We start from the raw sequence: 19,979 nt of genomic DNA, 5'->3' as shown, positions 1-19,979 counted from the left end.
AGTAGGACATTTACAGCAACAAGACTCTGTGGCCTTAAAACAACATGCCAGGTTAAGCATAGCTTCAGTTTGGCAACAGAGTAATACATTTGCATGTGACATGGTTGGAATACTCCTGTCAGTATGAACTTAGCACCACTTAATCACTCTTTTGGGATGGCAAGTCCTGGTTTTTCCTCCCAGCTGGCACAAAACAGTCTATAATCTCAAAGTGCATCATCTGACAATCCACTCAAAACTTGGTGACACTTGTTCAACAAGGAGGGGATTCAAACTCAGCTCAAGAAATTTAAAAAATCTCCCGAATACTGATTTTTATTAGCATGCTAAGGATTTGTGGAATATTGCTGTCCATTTGCCTATCTGTCCATTGTGGAATGCTGCTGTCCTTGTTTTACATTGGGGGGGGGTCAATTCTTTCTCAGAATTTGATTTGAATTGAATCCTGTCACTCTTGTTTTGGCACAGCACAATGTTTTTCAAAACTGATTCTTTATACCAAAAGTGAGATCCGAAAGAGATGAAGGCTCAAGTTGAATCCATGCAAACTGCCACCATTAATGGGGTTAAAAGTTTCAAGGACATTGCATTGCGTAAACAACCTCTGTTTGCAGTACAGTTCAGGGCATCTGCAAATTTGGAACATATTACAAAAGCAAAAATCTGTCATTGTTTAAAATTTGAAAGAAAAGGTGTTTTTTTTTTAAATTAGGAACACAGAAACAGATGTCACAGCCTCAGGTAGAGGGATATTTTTGAACTCTAACCACTGCTTTACAAGGAGAAAATTAGCTCATTGGCTGGAAAATGGGGAAAAGAACAATTGCATTTAGAAAGTAAATTAACAAGGAAGACTGAATTCATTGCAGAACATGCACAGCATGTTGTGGAGATAAATTGCAGCTCTTAAAAAGAAAAGGAGCTAGGACTTCGATATAATGATGGATTTAATAACTTCCTGAGTCATAACTTTTGCTTTTGTGCTTAGAAAATATCTGAAATGTCCAACACCCAGAATCTGCAAGGTCACTGGTACTCATTCCCACGATCGGCTTTGACAGGCTACTGCACAGACAGAAGTTGAACTTAATGATGGTTAAAGTATTTTCACAAAATCAGCTCTAGATTAATTAACCCTTAGCTATGTGACCTGTGTTAAGAAGGTCTGCTTCACCCAATCCCATGCCCTAACCCCGCAAACATCAGCAGTGGCTGCAGCCAGGACCGTGCCAGCTCTTGCCCTGGAAGGCAATGCCAGTGGATTTTCTAGACTGCGTCATAAAGGCTAGTGGTCGTTTAGTCACACAACAAATCCTTCTTGGAGTTAGAGATAAGCATAGTCAGTGAAAGTTTATACTTTATACAAATATTCTCAATGAACATTGAAGTCGCTAGGTTTGTAATCGTTAGCATAATATTTTGCTCTAACTTTTATTGATAATCTCTAATTCTCTCAAAGCACCAAAACCTCCAGGATCTGTATCTTTCGCTGACGTTACAAACACTTCATTGGTCATCACGTGGCTGGGCCCTCCAGACTGGACAGATTATGATGACTTTGAGCTGCAGTGGACCCCAAAAGATGCTAGAGTTGTTGTTTTTAACCCATACAACACCATGAAATCAAAAGGACGAATCATACAGAAACTGCATCCTGGGCGTCACTACTCTTTCAGTGTACGCACTGTCAGTGGGAAATCACTAAAATCCTTTAGTGAACCTGTTCAGGCTCCTATAAGAACAAGTAAGTGATAGCACAACATAATTTTAATCAGTGTTCAGAGTAAAAATATTGTTGGATTGTGTAGCTATTGCTTTAACTTGGAGAGGAATGTATATTAGATTACAATTGTGGTAACTCCCTGCAGTGGATTAATGAGTAAGTACACTCCATGCCACTATACAACAGAAAAGTCCCAGCTATAATCCTTATTTTGTGCCGAATTGGCTAGTCTCAGCCTGGGCAACACTCAGGACTCAGCGACTGGTTAGTGCCCCTAAATTAAAAAGGGATATATAACTCAGCCAAGATTACCATTCCTGATCCCACCCCCTTGAATATCAGTGGAGGGTAGGATCAACCTCAGCTATGATGCCATCATGGTATAACAGCTTAGTGTACAAGCTCACTTAAAACTGAAGAACAGGGTTGAAAGGTTAAATGGCCTATGTTCCTATACTCCAATGCCTGATACACTTTTCTTTCAATATGATGATCAGAGTATAAATACAAGCATTATTATTTATTATTTAGTTTTAAAACTTGTTGAATCATTCTTTTCTCCTTGCTCATTGATGAATTGTTGGATTATTGCAGTGTGTAAAGAGGTTTAGTCTAAATCTTCCCAGAAACAGGGTTTGTTGGATTATTGAAAGCTGGCTTAAAGATTTACGTATTGCTTTTCCAAATCAAGTAATCTCAAAATACTCAGCTGAGCTGAATTGAGACAACAGTTAAACCCTCTTAACGCCGACCTAAATATGTCACTGAATCTACGATGTTAAATGGGCTTTGTCATTAATGCATTTTTAAAAGAATGCACAAAAAAGAACGGAACAAAAGGAAATACATCAAAGTATCAAACAAAGATATAGAAATGGAAACAAGTTGGCGTGTTGTAAATATCTTTGTAAATAAATGAGAATTAATTCACATGACAGGTCTTTTCATGTAAAACTATTGGAACTCTTTCACAGGTTATAACGTACAACAGGGCTTGCATTTATACAGAGCTTTTAAAATAGCAAAGCATTGGCAAGGCACTTCACAGAAAGTGGAATGAGCAACAAACAGGAATTGGAAGATGCATAAAATGCATAATCATAGAGGTTGGTTCTGAGGGGTATTTTAAAGATGAAGAAGAGCAGTTCAGTGGGCAGGAGAGGTTTAGGAAGCAAATGCCAGAGTTTGGGGCCATGATCGTTGAGGAACCCGACTGCAATGCTGGATAGGAAGGGGCAGGAAAACGCGCAACAAGCTGAGCTGAGACCTTGGAGGGTGCAATCTGGGACATAGAGTTAGAGATGAAAGTGGGAGGCTGATGAAACCTGTGAATAAGACAAAGATTTTGAAATTAGGATGTTGGGGCAAAAGGAGCCAGTGGTAATAGGTAAATGTGATATAGAGCAAGGTAAATTGAGGGTATGAAGCTTTAGGCAAATTGAAACTTACACAGAGTCAGTATGAGGAACCAGCATGAAGACCATTGGAGATGTTGAGCCTCTACCATTCCTGAGACTTTCAGTTGCATTTAAGTGCCAGGTCAACGTGACAGATTCTGACAAGGCAGTCTTTACATCAAAAGCATTTCTTTGCCTGTTTTAAAAAAGATACTAATGTCGATTCTTCTGCCTTTCGACTATTGCAATTGTTTCTACGGTTATTTGTGACATTGCAGGGCCTGACAAAATACAGCATATTCGATGTCGACCCCAGAGCTCCACTGCAGTCTCCTGCTCTTGGACGCACCCTGACTCAGACTACGATGGCTACGATGTTAAATGCTACCACTATGACAAAAAGGAATTGGTGTACTCACGAAGAATCGAAAAAGAATTAGTTCAATACATCATCAAGGAACTAGAGCCGGACAAGAAATATTTAGTGGCTATAAAAGTTATCTCTGATAAGATGACCAGTGATGCTGTTGAGGATAGTGTTATTACCATGATTGATAGTAAGTATTCACAATCAAGTATTTTCAACCTTTTGTAAAACTGTTTATCATGTTTGAAAAATGCTGAGTATGAAGCCTGTTATGATCCAGTTAGGGACCAGTAACTTTTTGTTTAAAGTAGATGATGTTTGAAATCCCAGTTACCCACTAGGAGAATAATTGCATGGTTTTAAACAAACAAAATAATCTTTGCTATACAAAGTCAGAAAAGTAAAACAATCTATAGTATCTATCTTATACTCTGACACTCAGAATTAACATGAGGTAAATATGAATTAACAGGCAAACTGTGGCTGAATACACCACACTGCACATTAAATAGCAGATGCAACCAAGGCAGGTCCCATGGATTTCTCAGCAATCCATTCAGATGTCAGTGACCACTGTGAGCCACAACATCTCATTAAAATTCTGTCTCTTTCATGAGGAATTTCAACTCTTCACTTTTGAAAATCAAGCCAATGAATTCCCTCAAAAACCACTCGAGCTCGGACTGCCTCAACAACTGCTCACCTCCCAATGGTTCAATCTCTCCTCCTGAGACTGTGTTTCACAGGATTCACAAAGCTGCACTCCTGCCTCTAATTACCAGCACAATTCCAACTCTTTTTCAGACCACCAGCTTCACTAAGCTGGCACTGCCCCTGAGTTTCTCTGAACACTAGTGTCCTGGCTGCACCAAGCTATAAATGGCTCCTAAGGCTTCTTCTGAGCTCTAACCCTCTCCAGGACAGAACCAGTGACCTCCTCAGCTCCCCAGGATTTCTCTGAGTCCTAACTGCCTGGAGCCTGCTACCAGCTCCCAGCTTCTCAATATCCTCTTCCCAGGCTGTAGAACACTCAGATAAATTGAAACCAGAGAACCCTCTTAGGCTCCACACATCTCTATGATGACATAGCTTTTCAGTGTTCACTGAATACTTTTAAACTAATTTAGCTCTAATTCCCAAAACAAAACATCTCTGTGGACTGCACTTCTTTGCAAGCAGTGTGGACACCACATCTCAACATCTAGCTAAGTAAACCCACCTGCTGTTTTATGGCTCTTACCTTTCTAGCTGTTAACCCCTTAAGTCAACATGGCCCCAACCTTTTAAGTGTAATAGACTCCAAGCTGCTTTAGTTGCATTTTTCCCATTTTTCTACAGTTAAACTTTAATCTTCCCAGAGCTAAAAATTACTTCTAAAATATTAACATGAACCAGGAATTAGATCTTCATCAAGGGCAGAATTTTGCCGTTGGCGGGCAGGCTCAACGGTGGGTGGCAGGGGCGGTTGGGAAGCCGATTTCCGCCTGCGATCGGCACCACACCGCGATTTCACACTGGCGGACCAATTAAGGCCCGCCCAGCATGAAACGTGAACGGCAGTGCTCAGCCTTGCCGTGCGGGGGGTGGGGGCAGGAGGACGAGTGGGAGGAGCTTGAACGACTAAGCACTTCGTAATTTCCCTGAGGCCACAGGGAGATGGAGAGATATAAAAAAAAATAAAGAAAATAAAAATGTAATAAAACATGTCCCCTCATGTAACTCTGTCACATGGGCAGGGACATGTTATTAATTCAACTGTAAATCTTTTATTTTATTTTTATTTGCTTTTGGAGGTTTACAAAAAAAATGCAAAGGTCGCTTGGCCTTTTCACCTGTTAGGTTGGATGGGCAATGAAAAATTTTGCTTAATTGATTATTTAATGGCCTTAACAGGCCTTTTAATTTAACTATCGCACGACTGCATGTTGACGTTGGCACGTTCGGCCGACATCAACGCGCGTCATTTCACGCTCGAGCGGGTCGGGCGCACGCCCGCCTGCTGAGTGAAAATTTCTGCCTAAGTTTGAGACAGTTTGTTATATATTATTTGACAACCTGTTTAAATACATATGAACTGAGCAAAGAAACACTGGGGGAAAGGATGAAACTGGGCTTCCCCTTGAAAAACAAATGACTGGTTAGGTTAATTAAACTATGCGGATTATATTTATTTTCATAATCCAACAACTAGAACCAATTTTAATTCAGTGCAGGTGGATGTGTTTTGAATGAGTTGCAATCTTACTCAGAGAGTTTGTTGGTATATTGAAAACTAAATTGAATATTTATGTATTGATTTTCCAACTCCCGTATGTTTATTAATCTCAGGCTAACTTATCATGTGGTCCTGATTTTTTTTATATACATGCTACAATTTCAGTTCATACTTAGCCTAGGACCAAGTTTCCAGGGCAAAAGCATACTTCCAACTCTAAGGGCTGGATTTTCAAGGAGGAGGCATGAAAGCCAAGTCTAGAAACATCCCGACCCAACAGACAACCATATTTTTGTTCCCGGGAGGCAGGCCCGAGGTGACAACACAGGTGAATAGATGGCCAGGTGGCAGGCTGGAATGCCTGCCTCTTTCTATTGGGACAGTGGCCCAGTTTTAAAGATCAATGTCAGCCCCTCAGACCCTCATTCCTCATGCCGGCCCACGCACCCCCTATGCTACTTCCATGCCCGCATGGTACCTCCATGCCCCTAACACTCCTGTGCCATATCCATGCCCACATACCTCTGATGCCACCTCCATCTCCCAATACCCCAGTGCCATCTCTATGCTGCCCATGCCCCCTCCATGTCCCTGTGTATCCTTCAACTACTCACCCAGTATCCACTGTAGGCAGACATCAGGATATCTTTGAAATGGACATGAAGAAACATCATCTAATAGAGCTACCATATTCAAAGGCACTTCATACTGAAAAGGACTCTCATCCATAAAACCCACTCAAAAATGTAAATCCCCTCAAGTGGTAAATATGTTATAAAACAAACAAACATTTATCCACTTACAACATCAAAAACAGATAATCCTTTAGTAACCTCTTTAAACTGTCAATCAAAATGTGAACACAGTCCCTGTGCTGCAATAAGGGGTTCCGGGCATTTTGAAACTCAGCCAAGCATTCACAATAGCCCCAGCTACCAAAAAATTCTGGGAAGTGTCAACAATGGAGTCCATTGAAACATAAACATCAGATGGTCTTTTTTTTAAGCTGCAGTTGCTGTTTCATTTCCATTTCAAAGCAGATTACCCGTCAATCAATTGAGTATGGTGGACGCTTAGATTTTTTTAAATGTTCAAAAGCAGGGCAATTTTTTTGAAAGCTTACATCTCAGTCCAAAACTTACAGGACTATTTCCAGCACTTTTTCTACAGTTTTGAATGTGTTATGGCACTTTTTCCACTGGAACAAGTACTATAATGCATGCCAACATTTACGTAATTATAATCAAGTTACCTTTGCGATACATCGCCCTATAATCAATCAAGGCAGTAAAAATACATCCAACTTACAATGCAGTATCTTACCATTGAAACGGAAAGAATTTTTTTTGTACTTCAAATTCGGTCAATGAAAGAATTCCAGGAAGAGATTACTATTTTTTTTGGTTCTCCACTTGGGACTAGGGCTCCCCTGTGGTTCGCAACTTTTCTGATGTGCCCTGAACCATGTCTCCTACCAAAACAGGCCCGACTCCATGAAAATAGCAGGTGGCTTTGAAATAACCATCCCTGCAATGGAGTCAGCTAGAGCAGGATTGCTGAGGGTGGACTTGTGCATCGTACATATTTTCATAATCTAACTTGCTACCTGCATCTTTATCCAAGGACCATAAAAATCCCACATAATGGGAATGGGTTTGGGAATCCTAGAATTGGTTCCCACCTGGCATTTTTAATCCCCCCTGCCTCCTTTCGGACATGGGCAGAGGCATGAAAATTCGAGCACCACCTGCCCCACATGTGGCAAAGTCTGCAGATCGCACATTGGACTTAGCCACCTCAGAACCCATTGAGCTAGAGTGGAAGCAAATCATCCTTGATCCCAAAGAAAATCTAAGAAGCAGAAGTGGATGAGTGTTTGTTGTTATGACAGATTGACCATTTGAGGGGATTTGCATTTTTTTGGATGGGCTTTTATGGATGAGAGTTTTTTTTTAGTATGAAGCAGCTTTGAACATTAGAATAGCTCTTTAAATTGTTAGATATTTATTTTTAATGCCCATTTCAAAGATATCCTGAGGTCTGCCCATTGTGGATGCTGGGTGAGTGGCTATGAAGGATGCATGGGGGGGTGCATGGAGACTGTGGGCGGCATGGAGGTGGCATGGGAGTATGAGGGCATACAGGTTTCTTGGGCGTATTGGGGGAATGGAGTTGGCTTGGGTGTGGGTGGGAGTGAGGGGTGAGGGTTTGGGCCCCTGAAATTCATCATTAAAACTGGTCTGATGTCCCAACATCTGCCCACCTCCGTTGTCACCTCAGGCCTGCATCTGGGCCCTACTCCATCCCACCTCCACCTTCCCAGGATGAAAATATGGTGTACGCCCTTTTAAAGGATACAAGTCTGTCGAGTCAGGAAGCTCCCTGACTCTGTAGTAGAAAGGGTAAACATTAAATATGTAAATACATAGTCTACATCATCAGTGCTGTAAGATCGCATGACCAACAGAGCATGGAGAGAGAGAGAGTTCTATGTATAGCCTTGTGCTGAGTCTACCTTGTAAATAGCTAGCATAATGTCCAATAAACGATAGAATTTGCTAACAGCATTACCTCCAGCCTTATCTGTAAGTCCAGACCCATGACTAGCAGATCTAAGACCAAAAATAACTATAACAGAGACTCGACCTTTCCACCTCCTCCACGAAAATCCAGCCCTTGATTATCTAGTCTGCTGTTACTGGGCCTCGTATTTCAACTCTTATATTGCTTCATCCCCTTAAAAAAACTGCACATTGCTGCTTTCCCTTGCCCAACACATAACACCATGATTTATCAACCATTTATTAAAATATTATATATGTAATCATTAATAATTGTCCTATTTCGAATAACGCATTTTGCTTGAAATTCTACACTGAAGTACCTGTGACATCTCCAGTGAAGAGCTTAATTGAGTTTAATAAAAAGAATTCTCACATATCATAGAATACATGTGATGACTTCCCTCAAGGATACATTTCAATTGCTTTCATTTAAAACTGTAAGCAGCAGTGCATGCACTGTTACTTGTGAGAAGTTCAACAGTGGAGCCTTTCAATTGTACAGTTAATCTTTCCTTTAACATATCTCAATTCAAGGTGCTTAATATCTTTTTTCCCCAAACCCCTCCCCCCACAGGGCCAGTCTGTAATTGTTCTTATGTTTTGCTTTCAGAGAACGCTGACCCTTGTTCTGCTATTAACACATTCTGCTTTCTGACCTTTATGCCACTATTAGCACCTGCCTCAGTCTTTAACACTATCATTACCACTCCCTTTGTCTTGTGTCTGTGACATCTTTGTCAAATCTCTCCTGAGTTCCCACCTATCCCTGACCTTCTAACTTGCTCCACCCCCTCTCTTCAACAGTATAAAACCGATCACATTTCTACCTCACTTCAGCTCTGCAGGAGAGTCATATAGACTTGAAACGTTAACTCCATTCCTCTCTCCACAGATGCTGCCAGACCTGCTGAGACTTTCCAGCATTTTCTGTTTTTATTTCAGATTTCCAGCATCCGTGGTATTTTACTTTTATTTGCTTAATATCTCTAATAATTTAATGAGCAACGCATGACAAAGCAGTGTGCCATCACAGTTGCCCAGCATTATTCGGTTCGGACATAAAGTTTACAACAAAGGTTAACTAAATATATTTTTTCCCTCAGGTCCACCTCCTCCACCTTCACATATCCGAGTTGATGACAAAGCCGTCATCATTACCAAATCCACCATACATTTCAATTTTAATTGTAGTTGGTTCAGTGATGTCAATGGAGCCATAAAGTACTTCACTGTCATAGTGTATGAATCGGAAGGTAAGTATTATTTGACATGATTTGTGCTGTTAACTAATACTAGTGAACATTTACATAACTCCGAAAAAGACATGAGCCAATTCTACAAACAGGCACTCTAGGTTAGGACTCTGGTTCACCAAGAGAATAGATCAGAAAATCACCAGCTCACCCCAGATAATTTTACATCCAAAACTTTTTTTTTATTTGTTCATGGGATGTGGGCATCGCTGCCTAGGCCAGCATTTATTGCCCCTCCCTAATTGCCCTTGTTCGGAGGGCACTTAAGAGTCAACCACATTGCTGTGGGTCTGGAATCACATGTAGGCCAGGCCAGGTAAGGGTGGCAGATTTCCTTCCCTAAAGCACATTAGTGAACCAGATGGGTTTTTGTGACAATTGGCAATGGTTTCATGGTCATCATCAGACTTTCAATTTTTATTGAATTCAAATTGCACCATCTGCCATGGTGGAATTCAAACCTGGGTCCCCAGAGCATTACCCTGGGATTCTAGAATACTGGTCTAGTGACAGTACCACTATGGCACCGCTTCCCCCAACTATGGCGAATGTTGGCCTTTTAGTGTGAGGACTGCATTAACAGCATGGGGCAGGCATGATGGCACAAGCCTGGTCTTTTCCTGCCCGCTAATGTTCATATGTTTTCTGCCTATTGATCATGACTGTGGATCAAAAAGTTTCATAGGTTAAGTTTGGCAGGGAGGGCAGAAGTAAACATAATTAAGGAATCTCAACTACATTTGAATGTGAAATTCTAGTATTATTATGGGTGCTGCATGTATTTTAACAACAACAACAAGATGCATTTAGTTAGCACCTTTATTGTAATAAAACCCAGGGCACTTCACAGAGACATTATAAAACAAAAATGACACTGAGTCACATAAGGAGATATCAGGGCAGATGACCAAAAGGCTTGGTCAAAGATGTAGGTTTTAGGGAGTGTCTTAAAGGAGGAAAGTGAGGTAGAGAGATGGAGAGAGTTAGGGAGGGAATTCCAGAGATTTGGGCCTAGGTAACTGAAGGAATGGCACCATTGGTGGGAGCAATTAAAACTGGATGTTTGAGTGGCCAAAACTAAAGAAGCCCAGATATCTCCGAGGGTTGTAGGGCTGGGGAGATAGGGAAGGGCCAGGTAAAGAAGGGATTTGAAAACAAGGATGAGAATTTTAAGAACGAGGTGTTGTTTGACCAGAAGCCAGCGTAGACCAGTGAGTACAGGGTGATGGGTGAACAGTATTTGTTTTGATTTAGAAGACATGCAGCCGAGTTTTGCATCACCTCAAGTTTATGGAGGGTAGAATGTGGGAGACCAGCAAGTAGCGCATTAGAATAGTCAAGTCTAATGGTAACAAAGACATGGATGATGGTTTCAGCAGCAAAAACATGTGGAGGCAGGGTGGAGACTGGTGCAAATATGTGGTTGATAGCCCACCTCAGGGTCAGATACGATACCAAGGTTGAGAATAGTCTGGTTCAGCCTCAGGCAGCTGCCAGGAGGAGGGATGGAATTGGTGGTAAGGGAGCAGAGTTTTTGGTGGGGACCGGACAAATGGCTTGAGTCTTCCCAGTATATAATTAAAGAGAGATTATTTTGAATTTAGATTGTTTTAAATTAGATATGTTTCCAACCATGACATACTCATATCCATTGAATCTCTAGTAACACAGTTCAGCTACCATTGCAACTTCCCCCAACCCACAACCTGCCCCCACCACCCCCCCAACCCACCCCTGCCACATAAACCCACCTTCCACCAAACTTGAAAAAAATTATGCATTAGCTGCCACAAATAGAAAATTAGGTAAACCTGAGCCAAACGATAATACAATCTCACTGAAACAAAAATAAAAATACCTGGAAAAACTCAGCAGGTCTGACAGCATCTGCGGAGAGGAACACAGTTAACATTTCGAGTCCGTATGACTCTTCAACAGAACTAAGGAAAAATAGAAGAGAGGTGAAATATAAGCTGGTTTAAGGTGGGGTGGGGGACAGGTAGAGCTGGATAGAGGGTCAGTGATAGGTGGAGATTGCCAAAAGATGTCATAGACAAAAGGACAAAGAGGTGTTGACGGTGGTGATATTAGCTAAGAAATGTGCTAATAGGTGACATTAAGGTTAGAAAGCAGGATGAGCAAGGTACAGATAGCCCTAGTGGGGGTGGGGTGGGGGGAAGGGATTGAAATAGGCTAAAAGGTAGAGATAAAACAATGGTTGGAAATACATTTAAAAATAATGGAAATAGGTGGGAAAAGAAAAATCTATATAAATTATTGGAAAAAAGGGGGATTGGAAAGGGGGTGGGGATGGAGGAGAGAGTTTATGGTCTAAAAGTTGTTGAACTCAATATTCAGTCTGGAAGGCTGTAAAGCTACCAATCTAACTGGTTTTGATTTACAGCTATGGATTCTCTATTTTGTTTTATCCTTGTCCAACCCGTCATTCCTGCTCTGCTGACTTTCTCTCCCTCTATAAAAAATCAGGAGGGATCTAAAACAGTGGCATGCCACTGTTACACTATTGCACAAAGTGAAGATCTGCTCCAGAGAATCACAAAATGTTGCAAGTAAAGACATTTTTTTCTAAATTCCCTTTAAATTCTTGTTGCGATTATCTTAAATTCTCTGCCTGTGCTCCACCAGAAACAATCTGTTACCTTCTCACAATTTTCATGCTCTTTGAAACCAATATCAAGTCATGACTTAGCTTCCCAGCATTGCCTTCTCAGGAAGGATAATAATGCAAACATAAAGTCCTACACTTCTCATGCCTACATTCCTAGGATTATGAAAACCCAGCCTAGTGACTTGTGAAATTTTTGAACATTCTGGAATCTCCGAAGCCAGTTTCATCAAAAAAGCTGAAAGGATTATTTTCTAATGTCATTTTTTGTAGCCTTGGTTATTACTTTAAAAATAAATAGAAATTTAATTCCATTTACCAATGATTGAAAAAAAAATTGTCTATCCATCATCCCAGTTATTTAATGTAAATAGGAATAAGGAACTGCAGACATACAGCACTAATGACAACTGAAAATGCAAATTCCCTTTTGGAAACTGGGTTAGTGATTGTAGTATAATATTGTGTGTTTGTATGGGTTGTGCATTGTAGGGGTGCTGCATATTTAAGCAAAGGGAATCATGCAGTAATATTGGAACATAAATGGACCTAGCTAGGACATCACTACGAACAAATATATAGAACGATGTAGAAAACCAAAATAAGGTTGCATATTTGGAACAAAAAAAGCAAGTGCCAGAAACACACAGCAGACCAATCGGGGTCTATAAAGAAGTTAATGTTTTGGACTGTCCCCTTCACCAGAGCTGTACATATAAGGGACTTACTGAAGTGATGTAATGTACTTTATTTCAATATGTCTAATTTGTTCTGTTTTTAGGTATAGAAAATATGAAGCCAGAAAAACAACACCCCTTGCCATCTTACCTGGAATACAAAAGGAACAACTCAGTCCGAAACTATCAAACAAATTATTTTTCAAGCAAATGTGCAGAAAATCCTGATGGCACGTTGCAAATCTTTAAAATAAAAATCGGGGCGCAGATGGACAGGCTGGGAGGGAAATGTGAGAAGGATCAGGAAGCATTCTGCGATGGGCCTTTAAAATCTAGAACGTCGTACAGGTCAGACCTCTAAGAAGAATTGGCTGCTTGCTTCATTTTCTGACAAAGTTTTTGTTCTGAAAATTTTACAATTGCGCAAAACTAACGCATGGATTATTCTTTTAGAATCAGTGTTCGTGCCTTCACTCAGCTTGATGATATGAGCAATCCCCTGTTTTCAGACACCTATTTCTCCTTGCCTATAACTACAGAGGCAGGTAGGTGCTTGCTTGTGCAAACCACTGTAAACATCTTAGAGGGGCAAACCTTGTAACCTTATCTCCTGTAAACTCAGCAGATCCCCAATAGATATTCAATACATATTGAAATGGATTTTAACCTGCGTGTAGCAAAGTGGGTAACAACTTTTTGTGTCCTGTCTTTAGAGCCTCTCTTGGGCGTCATAGAAGGAGCAAGTGCTGGTGTGTTCCTGATTGTTGTCCTCATTTCTGTCATGGCTATAATTGTTTGCAGGAGAAAAGTGAAGCCAACGTGAGTATTTTGGCAGTTTTCTGACAAAGTTGGTATTTCAAATTGATCTACTTGAAACTCTGAAGCTCCTTATGCCTCATACTAGGCCATGAAAATCCTTGGTGCTGGCCCCGGCTCTGCCACCATCACATTGCCGTTCATGCAGTGGAAACCTGCTTACCAGAAATTCCACTGCACTGTTGGCAAGGTAGTGGCATGAGTGTCAGAGCAGCCATGAGGAACCTCCTGGCTGTAGTCGACTGCAGCATGATAGGATTCAGCGGTAGAAATGTTTATCTCTAATGCTTTCTTTGCACATCATGCATCAGGAGCACCAAAGGAAAAAGCTTACTCCACTGACATTCACTCCGTGGTTACAGTATCTTAGGTGATTGACTTTTGTTTCATTACTGCAGCTGGGTTAAATCTGAACACTATTTTCTTGGAGCTGCTCCCAATCCACCACCGTAACTTTCCTGGAGCTGCAGTCTGTTTAGATGTGTAAGGGTGGCCTCCAGCACCTTTCCCCCAAAGTTACGGCAGTCGAGCCAAGAGCACCTCCAAGAAAATGTCCAACCACTGTGGGTTTTAACACTTTTAACCTATTCTACCAAAATCTAACTGAAGTCATCTAGATTGTGAAGGCAATTCACAATGTTAATCCAAGCACATTGCTCTCAACAGTGAGGGCTTCATTACCAAAGGAGGCAAGTTTAAAAATTACAAATAGGGGAATTGGATAGAAAGGGTATAATGAGATGTAGAATCATTAACCAAGAAAGATCACACATATAAGTAAGATAAATGCGTTCAAAAAACAATTGGATGGCTTGCTGGAGGCAGAGTTGAAGAATATAAAGTGAAGCTGGAGAAGTGGGTTGATCTGCCAAGACAACAACTTATATTTACATAGCACCTTTGACATAATAAGACATCCCAAAGAGCTTCACTGGAGCATTATACAACAAAGAATTACACCGACGAGCCACATGAGGAGATATTAGGTCAGATGAGCAAAAGCTTGGTCAAAGAGGTAGGTTTAGGGTGTCTCTTAAAGGAGGAAAGCGAGATGAAGTGTTGTACAGAGGGAATTCCAGAGGTTGGGATCTGGGCAACTGAAGACACGGCCACTAATAAGGAGAATTAAAATTGTGGATGCACAAGAGGCCAGAATTAGAGGACCACGGATATCTCGGAGGGTTGTGGGCCCGAAGAGGTCACAGAGATAGGGAGGAGTGAGACCAGAGAGATTTGGAAAAAAAGGATGAGAATTTTAAAATCAAGACGTTGATTGACTGGGTGCCAATGTATGTCAGTGAGCACAGGCGTGACAGGGGAATGGGATTTGGTATGAGTTAACACATAGACAGCAGGTTTAGATGGCCTCAAGTTTAAAGACAGTAGAATGTGGGAGGCTTGTTAGGCTAATGCTATTTCTCCTATTTCCAAATATTCTTATGTTCTTGTTCAATCTATTTATGATTGTAGGGGTGCTGAATCTAGACCAGTATCGAAACCAAAAGACAGACCATCATCTGTCAATGTCCCTCTTGTACAGGGAAGGTAAGAACTTTCTGAGCCACAGCTTCACTGCAATAACTTTCTTTCTTCAAATCAAGAACTTTTGAAATAAAAATGCTCACTGGAACTTCTTTTTTCTTTTCCTTTTCAGGCAACCACCAAATTCCAGGTTTGTTCCAATATTATTTATCATGGACATGCGAATCTCAGCATACTTATTGAAATTATGTTTCTCATCAATCTACTCCACTAAATTCATTTCAGAGAAATTAAGGCAAGCCAGTTCGAAACTCAGTTTACCAAACTACAGGCAGATTCCAGCTATCTCCTGTCTGAGGAGTATGAGGTGGGACAGCAGTTTTTATCTATTTAGAAACATTATAAACACATTTACTTGATTTTGTGTGATGAACACTATTAATAAAAAATCCCTGGCTGTATTATACTGAGTTATTGCTTTCTCTTCGAAAGGATTTAAAAGACATTGGAAGAAACCAGTCTTTTGACACAGCACTTTTACCCGAGAATAGAGGAAAAAATCGATACAACAATATTCTGCCCTGTAAGTGTAATGTTTCTCATGTCACCAACTGTTACAGATGATGCATTTTAAAGCTAGAATTTAGTGTCAACCAAACAGAAATATTTTATAATTTGAGCTCTAGAGTGCTGATAGCATTGCATGTTGACTGGCAAACTCAATGTACTTGTTTAACCATTTCATCACTGGATTTTTTTTTTTCTTAAGGTGCATAGGCTATGAGAGCAATCTAGGTTTTGGGTTTTGGTGTAAAACTTGTTATCATCGGGAGAAACATATAGCAGGGCATCGAATCATTATCACCTAGAATCACGAAGAGGCCTAATAGGCAATTTAGTGGTCCAGTGGTTGATTTATTCAGAAATATGATGCTTGTAGCTTGCTATTATATCGTAGCAGTTGATTTATCTTGGATCTTGATTGTACAGTTTGCTTTAAAGTCTGGTTTAATACTCTTTTCCCTCAGCGTCTGCTTGGCTCAGTTGGTAGCACTCCTGCTTCTGGCTGGGCAACTTAGAACACAGGTGGGGATACAACCCCAGAATAAGGAGCCGATCATTTAGGACTGAGATAAGGGGAAATTTCTTCACTCAGGAGGGTTATGAATTTTTGGAATTCTCTACCACAGAGGACAGTGGATGTTCCATTATTGCGTATATTCAAGGCTGGGAGATGGATTTTGGTCTGCTGAATCAAATGATATGGGGAGTGGGCAGTAAAGTGAAGTTGACAAGTAAAGCTCCATTTCGACACTTTAGGTTAAATTATCTTAACTTCTGTATATGCTAAACACCTTTGTAATTTTTAAAGTATAATCAATTTTTAGGTACAAAACCATAGTTTGATATTTATTCATTCTTCTGTTACTGTTTGTTACTAGATGACTCGACAAGGGTGAAATTAACTTACGTCGATGATGACCCTTGTTCAGACTACATCAACGCCAGTTATATACCAGTAAGCTGGACTATTGTTTTCAGTATACGTAGTTATTTTATAATGCTCAGTTGTTTTTTTGCATTTGAACATCATTCAGATTTTAATGTTCTAGTATGTATAAAGTAACCTTCCTTTGGGAAATTTAGGGGTGCAACTTTCGAAGGGAATACATTGCCACTCAAGGCCCTCTACCTGGCACCAAAGATGACTTCTGGAAAATGGTTTGGGAACAAAATGTTCATAATATTGTGATGGTCACACAATGTGTAGAAAAGGGAAGGGTAAGCATTCGCCATTAGTATTCCTTTAAAAACATCTGCACTGTTTGCAAATTATGTTATATGAATGTAGGCCGAGTACTGCCTTGTATGTCCAGTAAAACATGAAGGGTACAGTAATGTAGTGGTTATGTTATTGGACTGATAATCCAGAGGATTAGACTAATAATTCACAAAACAGCAGTTCAGATCCCATCATGGCTGTTTGAAAATTTTAAGTTAATGAAAAAAACCTGGAAATAAAAAGGCTGGTATCTGTAAAAGTGACGTAAAGCTGTGGGGATTGTTCTAAAAATCCAACTGGTCCTTTCGGGAAGACAACCTGCTGTCCTTACTCAGCCCAGCCCATGTTTACTTCAGTTCCACACCAAGGTGATTGATTTGTGACTGCCGTCTGAAGTGGCCTAACCCCTGTCACTCAGTTGTATCAAAACAGAAGAAGGTTCACAGTCATTTTCTCAGTGGGACTAGGAATCTGAAATAAATACCAACCTTGCCAGTGGCATCCACATCCCGAGAATAAATTTTTCTAAAACTCGTGGAAGTTTCACAACTTTCTGTTGTAACAGCGAAAAATTAATGGCAACCCAAGGCAAACAGCATTAATAGCCGTTATTATCATTTGTCTGGGGTTTCTGTCAAAGTTACAGCTGGGCATGAAAAGAAGCCCAATGGAAACCCGGGGAGTTTTTTTTAAGAATCATTCATATGTTGAAATTGTAACTGCCTATTTGTTGGGTTGTGCAAACTTAAACTCCTGGTGACAGTTTGCTTTATGTGTTTTCATGAACAGGTAAAATGCGATCATTACTGGCCCTTTGATCATGATGCTCTGTATTATGGAGATCTCGTTGTCCAGATGCTGTCAGAATCAGTCTTACCCGAGTGGACAATTAGAGAGTTCAAAATATGCAATGTAAGAACCTGTAAATGCCTTTTTAAGAATATTAGTCAATCAAATCCCTTTTATTTAAACCTTGCATCTCCAACCTTTTTGACTGTCAAATGTGACTGTATTTACAATTTCATTATAGAAAGGAGGCTTCCATGTTTCATCAACTTATCAATGTTCTATATTTTTTTACACTCAGCCAGTTTATCCACAGTATTTTGGGATGAAGGAGAACAAGCAACACCACCTATTCAAGATTTTTGTTCTTATTGTTTAGGAGGATCAACTTGACTGTGCTCGAATTGTTCGTCACTTCCACTACACTGTTTGGCCAGATCATGGCGTGCCAGAAACAGCGCAATCTTTAATCCAGTTTGTGCGAACGGTGAGAGATTATATTAACAGAACACCCAACTCTGGACCCACAGTTATACATTGCAGGTACAAACTATTAGTGATTTTTTTTTCTTGTTCCAAAACTGAATGACTAACTGCAAAGATAGCTTATGAGGTGATGGGTGTGATTTTCAGCAGGCTGTTCAGGTGCTAATGATCCTCTGAGGAGGTGAAGGCCAAAGAGAAACATCAGCTTCATCACCAGGAACAGCAGGAGGCTCATTACGGGGCTGATTTTTTTTTTGGTGCAAAAATATACTTTATTTATAAAACATCTAAAAGAACATTACAAAACATTTCGACACGGTCATTACAGAAAGTGCAATGATATTCAAATTTTCTACATCGATCGTGTTGCTGCTTGCCACTTAAAATATCTGAGAGGGCTCACTGAGGAGGCTGTGTATCAGTTTAGTGGCTAACGCTTATCCTAATGCCCTCCATTAACAGCGACGAGCAGTTTGGAACCAAGCAAAGCATTGATGTAGGTTTCAAGCACTTAAAGGGATATCACCATTTCAGGTTTAAATGCCGCTGAAGCACGTCAGGAGACTTTTAGGACACTTTTGGGAGACTTGGTCGAGACTTCACCAAAACACTATCAACATTCATTCAGGAAATTCTCCGAGGATTTCACCTGTGCTGTTCCACGCTACCTCATTGGGCATCTTGTAGGAATCACCAGGAGAAACTGAGAGCTTGATCATGGCCATCTTACTAGGGGTTGATCTTGGTCTATAGGAGGAATGGGAGGAAGAGATGAGGCCAAGAAGAGCAGCACCAGCTGCTGCAGGAGGGAGAGGCAAGTGAGATAACATGTCTCCCGCCTGTGGCGACAGGACATCCCTCCTCCTAAGGAACTGCTTCACCAAGGCCTCCAGCGCTGCCTCCAAGGACCTGTGTGTCCTCTCCCTCAGTCCCTGACCCACCCTGCAGCGTGCCATTGTGTGCCAGCCAGAGCACTCCACACCTTAGGTGAAAGTGGGTATGAGGATCCCACACATACTGCTCCATAAAATTTTGTCTAATCATTAATTGAGTGCTAAACGTGCAAGTGTCTGATTTAGGACATCCAGGCAAGTTCGAGTTATAGTAATCATCAATTAGGACCAAAATTATGTGCTAAATCCAGACTTTCAAACAGGTGTCCTTGATTAACACAGCAACCATGTAGTGCCTGGTTTCAGCCTTTTGCAAGGTGTCAGCTGTGGCTCAGTTCGTAGCACCCTCGCCATTGAATCAGAGGGTTGTGGGTTCATGTCCCACTCCTGGAAACCAAGAACTGTGATTGTACTCGAAAGAGTTGCAATCTGTGACTGTTGGTAACTCGAAAGAGTTTCAGCCTTTTGCCAAAATTACCCCTGGTGGGTTTTAATGACAACCATGCAATAATTCAAACCATTCTTGATGCTTCAGTCAAGTTCTTTATATTGTGAGAAAAATTGTGGCAGTGATGACTGCTATCTTTTTCACTCATATTACCACCATTGTAAATTGAATGCTTTAGTGATTAATTATCACTTATTCACAGATACCATTTTCTACACATTTCAAGTTAATGTCTGGATGTCTGTTGGGAGTGGAACATTTTTCCAGCTTAAACATGTAGTGTTGGCCAACAAGCACTCCTAAATTGGATGTATCTCATCCAACTGCAGGTTAAGGCCCCTTGACCATCATCTCTCCAACGCTGGAGCTTAACCCTAACCTCAAACATGGCAGAAGAAGGAAAAGTTAGGTTATAACTTGACATAACCCCTATAGCATGAGTGTGAAGTTTCCAGTTCTTCCG

At 40.7% G+C, this 19,979-nt stretch overlaps 1 protein-coding gene across 3 annotated transcripts in view; it reads left to right on the top strand.

The window, feature by feature from the left end:
- Positions 1 to 19,979, top strand: part of LOC144696519 (receptor-type tyrosine-protein phosphatase beta-like) — a 105,948-nt gene that overhangs the window by 77,557 nt on the left and 8,412 nt on the right. For all 3 annotated transcript variants that reach the window (XM_078567908.1, XM_078567907.1, XM_078567909.1), the window contains 14 exons: positions 1,460 to 1,744; positions 3,399 to 3,677; positions 9,370 to 9,519; positions 12,927 to 13,170; positions 13,276 to 13,367; positions 13,536 to 13,641; positions 15,109 to 15,183; positions 15,293 to 15,310; positions 15,406 to 15,487; positions 15,613 to 15,703; positions 16,563 to 16,639; positions 16,768 to 16,902; positions 17,693 to 17,815; positions 18,069 to 18,232. In XM_078567908.1, coding sequence (XP_078424034.1) covers positions 1,460 to 1,744; positions 3,399 to 3,677; positions 9,370 to 9,519; positions 12,927 to 13,170; positions 13,276 to 13,367; positions 13,536 to 13,641; positions 15,109 to 15,183; positions 15,293 to 15,310; positions 15,406 to 15,487; positions 15,613 to 15,703; positions 16,563 to 16,639; positions 16,768 to 16,902; positions 17,693 to 17,815; positions 18,069 to 18,232 — 1,921 coding nt within the window. The remainder of the gene's footprint in view (positions 1 to 1,459; positions 1,745 to 3,398; positions 3,678 to 9,369; positions 9,520 to 12,926; positions 13,171 to 13,275; positions 13,368 to 13,535; positions 13,642 to 15,108; positions 15,184 to 15,292; positions 15,311 to 15,405; positions 15,488 to 15,612; positions 15,704 to 16,562; positions 16,640 to 16,767; positions 16,903 to 17,692; positions 17,816 to 18,068; positions 18,233 to 19,979) is intronic.

The sequence above is a fragment of the Cetorhinus maximus genome, chromosome 22 (assembly GCF_964194155.1).
Source record: "Cetorhinus maximus chromosome 22, sCetMax3.hap1.1, whole genome shotgun sequence".
Classification (NCBI taxonomy): domain Eukaryota; kingdom Metazoa; phylum Chordata; class Chondrichthyes; order Lamniformes; family Cetorhinidae; genus Cetorhinus; species Cetorhinus maximus.
Note: the sequence above shows the minus strand (reverse complement) of the source record. Positions and strands in the feature narration are given on the sequence as shown.